The 10,128-nt window shown below is 47.1% G+C and overlaps 1 protein-coding gene across 8 annotated transcripts in view; it reads left to right on the forward strand.

The window, feature by feature from the left end:
• The window catches only part of CCNY (cyclin Y), a 322,018-nt gene extending 313,457 nt beyond the window's left edge, over nt 1-8,561 (forward strand). For all 8 annotated transcript variants that reach the window (XM_017848398.1, XM_017848399.1, XM_017848394.1 and 5 more), the window contains 2 exons: nt 2,770-2,932; nt 5,835-8,561. In XM_017848398.1, the coding sequence (XP_017703887.1) occupies nt 2,770-2,932; nt 5,835-5,951 (280 nt within the window). In that variant the 3' untranslated portion in view covers nt 5,952-8,561. The remainder of the gene's footprint in view (nt 1-2,769; nt 2,933-5,834) is intronic.
• The last annotated feature ends 1,567 nt before the right edge of the window (nt 8,562-10,128 follow it).

Genomic DNA, 10,128 nt, shown 5'->3' on the forward strand with positions numbered 1-10,128 from the left:
AGCGCCGTATTGGGGTGGGAGTTGCCCGATTTTCCAGGTGTTGTGTGTCTCAGTTCCCCTGGCTAGGAAAACGGATTCCCTTCCCCCTTGCGCTTCCAGGTGAGGCGATGCCTCGCCCTGCTTCAGCTCTCGCTGGTGAGGCTGCAGCAGCTGACCAGCACCGATTGTCCGGCACTCCCTAGTGAGATGACCCCAGTACGTCAGTTGAAAATGCAGAAATCACCTGTCTTCTGTGTCGCTCGCGCTGGGAGTTGGAGACTGGAGCTGTTCCTATTCGGCCATCTTGCTCCGCCCCCCTCATTCTGGATGTTTATTTTGACACTTCTGGCCTTAGCAGTGCCTCTGACACTTTAGTTTTATTGAAATCTTACCTGGATTCCAGTATTTCGCAGGATGATCACTTAAAATAAAAGTTGTTTTAAGTAAAAATTATCCCAAATCAAAGTAAATTATTATTTATTTATTTATTTTTGAGATGGAGTTTCACTCTGTTGCCCAGGCTGGAGTGCAGTGGGGCAATCTCGGCTCACTGCACCCTCCGCCTCCTGGGTTCAAGCAATTCTCCTGCCTCACCTTCCGGAGTAGCTGGGAAATTAGAGGTGTCCACCACCATGCCTGGCTAATTTGTTTTGTTTTGTTTTTTGTTTTTTGTTTTTTGTTTTTTTTTTGAGACAGAGTTTCACTCTTGTCGTCCAGGCTGGAATGTAATGGTGCAATCTTGGCTCACTTCAACCTCCACCTCCCGGGTTCAATGGATTCTCCTGCCTCAGCCTCCTGAGTAGCTTGGATTATAGGCACGTGCCACCATGCCCGGCTATTTTTCATTGTATTTTTAGTAGAGTTGAGGTTTCACCCTGTTGGCCAGGCTGGTCTCAAACTCCTAAACTCAGGTGATCCGCCCGCCTCAGCCTTCCAAAGTGCTGGGATTACAGGCGTGAGCGACCACGCCCGGCCTAAATTCTTAAAAACTATAAAACTTAGTACAGTAAATACATTTGGAGCTTGTTATAAGTCTTTTCACAAGGCTATGCGGAAACAAGCAGTGACGCTCATCATCTGATGAAGAGCCTGGAACAGGCCCTCTTCAGGCCTCCTTCCTTGCTGCCTGCCCATGGGTCCCAGTGCTCCTTTGCCCAGCAGCTTCTGTCGCCCCAGAGCCACTGGCCCTGCTCAGCCCCAGCCTCCCTGCCCGCCTCCTTACTGCTCCTGTCCTTTGTCACAGCAACTTGAGCTGGTGTGGAGCCCTCCTCAGTCCTTTATAGCTGAGTGCCATGACTCACTAGCAACAGCCATAGGGGTCTCAGGACATCACTCAGGACAGGATGGTGCCTGTGTGTGGGGCTCAGACCCGAACCGGCAGCGTTCAGCAGAGTTGGCGGGACATGACTCAGAATGCTGAGCCTGGGATCGGGGTCAGGAGGGTGGAGGCCCTGTGCTAGGGCCCTGGCTTCATTCACAGGAAATGGTGACTGTGTGTTCTGGCTGCCTGCAGGAGGTTGGAGGGGACCCACTCTACCTGAAATACCCCCTCCTCAGCCCTGGTTCCTATCCGCCAAGCTCCTTGCTTCCGTCACCCCAGTTCAGCTCTCACTGCTGTGGGAAGCCTTCTGAGAGGTCATGTGCTGGGGGCCAGGCACGCAAAAGCAGATGTTGCAGTTTCTGGCTATGAGGAGACCAGTTCAAGAGGCTGAGTTCAGCAGCCGCATGCTGCATAGTATGGGCAAGGACAGGAAGTGCCTGGAGGGTGCGCGGTGGGTGGGCACCCCTGGAGCCTTCCTGGGGAGAACGTGCTGAATCTGGGTGCCTGACCCAGGACCGATGCTCCACAGATAGTTCCCTCACTGAGAAGGTTCCCCACCCAGAGGAACTATCCAGAAATCAACCTAATTTGAAAGATAGCTGACACGAGAAGTTCTCAAAGTAGAAGTTTTTAAATTTATCCCAGCAACCCATCAGCATGTAGATGGGCTGGCAGCGTGGGTCTCAGGACCTCCTCTCCTGACCTACGTTTTTTAGTTGAGTGGTTCTCAGAGTGTGGGCCTGAGGCAAGAGCCTCAGCCTCACCATCACCAGGGAACTCCTTAGAAATGCACATTCCCAGGCCCCACCCCAGACCTACTGATCCCCACAGTGTGAGAGTGAAGCCCCATGTCTGTTCTAACAAGCCCACCAGGCGATGGAGTGCATGCTCAAGTGTGGGAACTACTGCTTCCATTCTTCCCAGCTTGTGAGTTCTCTTTCTAAGAGACTGAGACAGAGACTGGACACTCTCCCCCCATAATCCCTGCCTTTTGCCTAAGGAAGTGCATACACAGTTCCTCCCCTCTTTTCTCTCTGGAGGCAGGGAGGGGCCACCAAGGAAACCAAGGTCCTCTAGGTCTGCAGAGGCCGAGTGTTTTCCTCCCCTCACTGGACTCTACATGGCAGCTCTTGGCTGCTCCTTCCGCAGCCTGTCCTCACGGAGACTTGCAGCCAGAGCCTGCTATGTGTGTGTTAGATCTCAGTGAAGTGATTCACCCTGAAACCCTTCCTGGTGATGATCCCAATTAATCAGTCCTCATCCTGGGCACCAGATCAAGTGGATTTGGCTTTTAATCCCAATATGGTGGTGAGACTGCAACTCTGGTGTCCAAACAGACATTTAATTAGATCACTGGTCTCCCTGGAGGATGCAGTTTTCTGGACTCAGGTCTCCAGCAACTTGCCTTGGCAGGCCATGCGGCCTGGTGTGGTGGCTAAGCACAGGCTATTTTTGTCTTTGCTTTGCAGGAACGAGCTAGAGCGACAGTTTCTTGAATTGCTGCAGTTCAACATCAATGTTCCTTCCAGTGTCTATGCCAAGTATTATTTTGATCTTCGTTCTCTGGCAGAAGCGAACAACCTCAGCTTTCCCTTGGAGCCCCTGAGCAGGGAGAGGGCTCACAAGCTTGAGGTAAGATGCTTTAAAACAGCATTTTGTGGTGCGATGTTGCTGATGCATCATCTGAGGACCAGGGATATATGTGGTCACATTGATCATTTTCGCCACTACATGATGTAAAATAAAGATGAGCTACTAGGATATATAGCTGGGCAGTTCATTATAATTTGTCCTTTTTTTCTTTGAGACAGAGTCTCACTCTGTCACCCAGGCTGGAGTACAGTGGTGCGATCTTGGCCCACTGCAGTCTCTGCCTCCCGGGTTCAAGCAGTTTTCCTGCTTCAGCCTCCCAGGTAGCTGGGATTACAGGTACCTACCACCACACCCAGCTGATTATTTTTTATTTTTAGTAGAGACGGGGTTTCATGATGTTGGCCAGGCTGGTCTCAAACTCCTGACCTCAGGTGATCCACCCACCTTGGCCTCCCCAAGTGCTGGGATTACAGATGTGAGCCACTGCACCTGGCCAACCGCTTCATATTTTTAATAACCAGTTTAATATCACTTTATACTTAATAAGCATAGTTGTTTTTTTTTTTTTTTTTTTTTTTTTTGAGATGGAGTCTTGCTGTGTTGCCCAGGCTGGAGTGCAGTGGCGCAATCTCAGCTCATCACAACCTCCACCTCCTGGGTTCAAGTGATTCTCCTGCCTCAGCCTCCCTAGTAGCTGGGACTACAGATGTGCGCCACTGTGCCTGGCTAATTATTTTTGTATTTTTAGTAGAGACGTACGGGATTTCATTATGTTGGCCAGGCTGGTCTAGAACTCCTGACCTTGTGATCTACCCACCTTGGCCTCCCAAAGTGCTGGTATTACAGGCATGAGCCACCGCAATTCTATTTTGAAATAAAATATTTTTTAAAACCCTTACCTTTACAGATAGGTTTAAAAAAATTGTAAGTCCCCCCAAAAGCATTTCCCACAATATAAGCCCCTCAAAAGGTATTTCTCAGCATGCACTTTTATAGGAAAAGCTGCCAGATGATATTAACAATTGGGAATCCAAAAGGTTTGATTCTGCTTTTGATTTTTTTTCCAAAATATTTTGTCCATAGCCCAGTTAGAGCTGAGGGCAGCACCGCCAGTCTTGGTCTGGGTTTTGGGCCGTCGTTAAGCTGTGTAACTTTGGGTCTCACCACAGCATATTTGTATGTGCTTCCACCTCATATGCTCACCAGGCTCTTCCCACTTGACCTTTTGGTAGGAAGAAAAGGGATGGGGTGGTAATGAAGCAGGATCCCTGGGGAGAGACCCCTCCTCCAGAGAGGGTGTGCCCTAGCCTTTCCCCTCTGCACCTTTGTGCCCAGTCCTGCCTTGGTCTCATCCCACAGAGCCTTTCCAAGTACTGGATGGCACAGTCATGTCCCCAGCTTGTGAGACCCAGAGGTCTTCGTGCTGCCCATGCCACTGCCCATCCCAGGTGGGATGTTGTCACTCAGTGCAGAGTTGGTGTGGCATTGTGATGGCCTGGCCACACAGTGGTCTAGAGCTGGGAGAAGAAAGCTGTTATGGATTACATGCTTAAGAAAGGAAAATGTTAAATAAAAATTTAAAAAGTAATATGTTAATTCCAAGAAGTAAACCATAGAAAAGACTGGATGCATAGCACTGGTTAGAAATAAAAATCCAGTGAGCATTTCAGAACTCAACCATGCCCCTGTGATTGTGTGCCGGCCTTTGGAATGGAAAGCCCACCCAGTCTCCCAGTTATCATCTATTCGAGGAAAAATGGAAAACCCTCCCTCTGCAGGATTTCCTGCAAGGCAAATGTTGTGAAGCCTTCGCAAGCACAGATGTAGGTAGAATCTGGCTTTCCCTGAGAGCGTGAGCCCCCTCTCAGCCTGTGCTGTGGTCCCTGGTCCCCCTCGTCACCAGCCATGACTCCAGTGGCTGCTTCAGTGCTGATGAGACAAGCCGGAGCTCCTGGCAGCTACGCAGCTCTGCAGGGAAGCGAGTCCGTGTTCTCTGCTGAAGAATATATGGGGCTCCGGGTCAGCCACCCTGAGAGCACAGGCCCAGGTTGGTGGAGTTGGTACCTGCTGTTCCCTCTGTTAAGTTTCTCCGAGTGCCGAGAAGGGAGAGCTCACCTGCTTCTGGGGCTGCTGTGCCACGGGCCCTAGGGTTTCACCGGGCCAGGAGAGAAGCCCAGTCTGTCCTGAGAAGGCTGCTCTTTCTCTTCTCCAAATAATCAAAGCCTTCCCATGACGCAGACCATCCCCTCCTGGGACAGCGGGCTCAGCTTTTGCCATCAGCCGGTTCTAGCCACACCCAGTGGCAGCCCTGGGAGAGTTGTTCCCAGGGTAGCATGGCCCCCGTCCTCATCACCAAAGTGTTAATTATCTGCACATCTTAATGTTTTTGTGATCCTCCTGGGTCCCTCTTTCAGCAACCCTCTAGAGGTGACTTAAGTCCTCCATCCTTTTCTGCGGAGTCCCTAGCTGGTGGTCTGGCTGCAGCTCTCCTTGCCGCCGGTGGCCGAGCTCTCCTCCCTGTGAGGCTCAGCTGCAAGCCTGTGCTTGACGCCAGCCCTGCCAGGATGGTGCTGTTCTTGCCCCGCTTGCAGATGAGGACGCCAAGGATTCGAAACAGCACGCGTGGGGGCAGGGCCGTCCCACACCCCTAGGGTGGGGAGCCAGCATTGACCCTGGTTGGGCCAATTGCAAGGTGACACTGTCCTGTTATTTCACATCCCGAGAGTCTTTTCTCAGACTGTGAGCTCTTGGGAGACAAGAGCTGAGTCTACACTCCCTTCATATCTCCCTGCGGCCAGCAGAGAGCTGGGCTGCCCGCCGGAGCTCCACAGGGGCAGGGGCTCTGCCTGTCCATCATGCAGCGCCCTCGGCGCCCAGGGCGAGTGAGCGATGGGCGCAGATATGGCCCGCCCTGACCCACACTGTCTCTCTTGCCCCTCAGGCCATCTCTCGCCTCTGCGAGGACAAGTACAAGGACCTGAGAAGATCTGCGAGGAAGCGCTCAGCCAGTGCAGACAACCTGACGCTCCCCCGTTGGTCCCCGGCCATCATTTCCTAACTGCGGAGGCCCGCCAGAGGCCACACCATCCCTTAGTTTCTCCTTTAGTTTGAGAAAAGACAGACTTGGGGTGGGTTTGTTTTTGTTTTTTCTTTCCTTTTCTTTTTTAACGCATAGTTCCGTCAGGCTGCCTGGATGAGCGCCCACGCAGCAAGGCTTGGAGGAAGCGTCAGTGCCCTGGAGGTCCCAGCTCGCTCTCACCACTGTCAGCAACAGCACTTCCTTTGTGGAGGAAGCAGACTCGAATCCTGCATGAGGAAATAAAGGGAAAGGGAAGTCGTGGAGAGGCAGGGAAAATGGTTAAGCAGCCCGGCCCTCTGGAGTCCCCGTGGGGGCAGTAGCTGAAGTTGGTGAGCGCAGCGTGGATGCAGAGCTGGCTGCACCCAGGGCTGGACCAGTGTGTCCTGTAAGACTTCTTGCATTCCTTCTGCTGCTTTTTTGGGATGGGGGGATTTTGTTTTTGCCCTGTTTTGATTTTGGTCCCACAGAGCAGGGGATGTAGTTTGTACCCACCATGGCGCAGACTTCCAAATAAATAGTACTGGTCATTTCTCTCCGCACTATTTCTGCGCGCTGTCTTCTGAGCTTTCTTCCTCACCAGTGGGCTGTGCTCGTTCCATTTCTGTACACCCTTATTTTAATACCGTTTTTCTTCAACAATGGTGAAATTGACTGTAGTGCTGAACCAAAAGTATCCCTTTCCCTCCTTATTCCTCACCCCAAGAACATTCTAGATCACATGGGTGCTTGTGCCTTCCGATTTTCTTGCATTTGTTTTTTTCCTGACCTGAAGTTGTTGTTACAAAATCAGTCAGACTTCGTGGGCTGAAGGACACTGTGCAGCAGAGGGTGTCCCCGTGAGAGTTCTGCAGAGTGCTGGGCGTGCACCCGAAGCTACCGAGTAGGAGCCATTTCTTTGTACCCCTGCCTAATCCATTCCTCTCCTTCCAAGTCCATTGTTGCAAGCAATATTCTTCTCAATTTTTATATGTTTACTTTAAATCAAAGTTAGTCTATTTGTATAAAATTTTTTAAAATCTAAAATAAAAAAAAAAAAAAGGGTGGGTTGGGTATTCCAGTTGGAAGATCATTGAAGGGAAAAATGTTACTATTTACTGAGGTATTTTTCACAGAATGACTGAATTTAAAAAAACTCAACTTGCAATTTCATTGTGGGTGCTTAGAGAAGTTCTACAAAATTCAAACTGTGAAGGTTTATGCTTCATTAATTATGACCATACTTTTTCATTTTCTGACGATCCCTGATTTCCTTATGGGCTCAATAAGAATCTTTCATACCAAGTAAAATAAAAGAGTTAATGATAGAATATCAAATAGTGAATTTGATATGAAATCTAAGAATGTGAGTCACTTGCATATATAATGCTTTGGGTTTTTGCATATTTTCTTAGGTCACAGTGACAGATTTCTGAGTTGTTTCCTTTTTCAAGTCTCTGGGAGGCCAGTGGCAGCAGCAGGTCTGTGTTTCACCTTCTTCCCATGTGAGCTTGGAAAACTTTGGCATTTTAATTAGTATTGAATCATGTACCTGATCCCCAAACATTGCCTGCTCTCAATGAAACATGCTTTGGAAATGGAAGGGACTCAGAAAGTCAGAATCCCAAGAACTCCAAGCCAAAAGTGTTAGGTTTTAGTGAAATTTGTGTCAAGTGTAAGCATACCTGTTTGGGTCAGAATTATTATCACAGCCTTTCTGGCCCAAACTTTCACAAGCAAATAAACAGAATATAAAACATTAATTATCTTTCCATTGTAATTGTGATGGTCTACTCTGTGTGGGTACCAAAATCAGCTTCTCTCTTCAAGTCAGAGTTGAATTTAGAACTTTAAATGCAGGTCTAAAAATGTAGAAAATAGCATTTTATATTCCCTAATCTATATAGCTGAAAAAGGGATGTATTTTCTTAGCTGAATATGAATACCTCTTAAACATAAATTAGTTCCTCTCCAGTGAAGTATCTTATTTTACCAATCCATTTCAGGAAAGAGGTTCTGCTGCCTTAATAGCAGAATTTTATTTTTATCCCTTTTATTTGAATGAGAGATTTGAAAGTTGAATTATGTAAATATTTCAATGCATCTGCTATTATTTTGTGGAGTTTATTAAACTACTTTAAAAAATTGTATAGTCTATTTATTGTATATATGTACATACAGTCTGATACCTAAAATTTAAAGTGGATTCCATAAAACCGGACTCAGTCTTGTTTAGACTACTGAATACTGTTTTAGCCTGTGCCCTCGACTCTACCTCTGTATAGGAAAATTTTCCATATTCATTAATTAGTATTGATCTGTATTAATTGGTTATGTTTCTTGCACTAAGGATGTTTAAAACTGCTGTAAGTGTAGATTTTAGTTTTACTGGCAGGATGAATCACTTGACACATAGGTAGATACTTGAGGTTCATTTTCTTTTCTTTTTCTACATGATGATGAATAGTTATGTTTTCTTCTCTGATTTGTTCAAAGTTTGCCAAAAGAAAACACACAACCAGTACAGTACTTATTGATAAATCGTAGTTGACTGTAATTTGTTTGTAAGGCGAATTAATGCTCTACAATTAAAGCTGGATTACTGTTGAGGAACACATTGTCTTAGTGTAGTTTTGAATGGAAAGTTTTGTCATTAATGAAGGATGAAGGAAACGACACAATTTGTTACTTTAATTTTAGATTTGATTTAAACAACATATAAAGTCATTGGGACAATAAATATATATCCCGATGAATCTTTTTTATTTGTTTTACATTTTCTTTCTTTCTTTTTTTTTTGTTTAACTAGAAAAAGGGAAAGAAGAAGTCAGGAGTTTAAAACCAAATTGGAGGGCAGATGAGAATTCCTGCCAAAATCGAGATATGCCTTCATGCACGAGGTGAGCCCAGAGGTGGGGGCACCCGTATCTGCCTCCTCTTCTGGTCTGGGTTTCCTGCCTGCCTTCTCTCGGGCTTGGGCAGAGCCATCTCCATTCTGGGGTTTCCTTTAAGCTAAGCTGCAAAGCAGAATCTGGGGAGTGAATGATTTAAACTTTTCCTGCTGCTTTTGGTAACTTCTCACCTGGGGCCATATTTTACAGATTTGATTGATTGATTGATTGATTTTTTGAGACGGAATCTCGCTCTGTCACCCAGGCTGGAGTGCAGTGGTGCGATCTCGGCTCACTGCAAGCTCCGCCTCCCGGGTTCAAACATTTCTCCTGCCTCCGCCTCCCAAGTAGCTGGGGTTACAGGCGAGCACACCATGCCCAGATGATTTTTGTAGTTTTAGTAGAGACAGGGTTTCACCATGTTGGCCAGGCTGGTCTTGAACTCCTGACCTCAAGTGATCCACCTGCCTCAGCCTTCCAAAGTGCTGGGATTACAGGCGTGAGCTACCGTGCCTGGCCAAGATTTGAAATTAAAAAAAAAAAAAAAAAAAACATGATTCCTGGTTATTGTAGGTATCTAATAAATGTTAAATAAATACATACATAGAACAAAGTAGTGCCTGCCTTCCTGCTGTGTTTTTTGTTGGTATATTGATTGAGATAAAATTCAGTAGGTTTTATGGATGCTGAGTGAACCAGTTCTTTGCAAGAGCAGTGGTAGAAAGTGGTATTGGCCCTGTGTTCTTGAGCGACTCACACAGGTATGAGAGCTACTCCAGCAATTGAGAAGTAGCACAATAGAGACCTAATAGAACATGTCGCCTTCATATTGATACCCCATTTTGTCTGAAATCACTTTATCTCCCTTAATGTCATTGGAGTCAGTGTCTTGGGTGGGTCTTAAAGACATTATCTTCTGAAAAGTCAGCCATAATGAGGTACTACCCTTGTTGAAAAAGAGAAGGAAACAAGAAACATGCTCTTGCACTGATGGGAAAAGGATACTTCAGTTTATGTATCTTTTTTTTTTTTTTTTTGGAAAGAGAGTCTCACTTTGTCACCCTGCCTGGTGTGCAGTGGCACAATCATAGCTCACTGTAGCCTGAAACTCCTAGGCTCAAGTGATCCTCCTGCCTCAGCCTCCCTAGTCTCAGCCTCATTGGGATGAAGGGTGTGTGCCACCATGCCCACCTAATTTACTTTTTATTTTTTGAAATGGAGTCTCGCACTGTCACCCAGGCTGGAGTGCAGTGGCACGATCTCAGCTCACTGCAACCTCCGCCTCCCAG

This window comes from Rhinopithecus bieti, unplaced genomic scaffold, assembly GCF_001698545.2.
Source record: "Rhinopithecus bieti isolate Rb0 unplaced genomic scaffold, ASM169854v2 scaffold_30965, whole genome shotgun sequence".
Classification (NCBI taxonomy): Eukaryota; Metazoa; Chordata; class Mammalia; order Primates; family Cercopithecidae; genus Rhinopithecus; species Rhinopithecus bieti.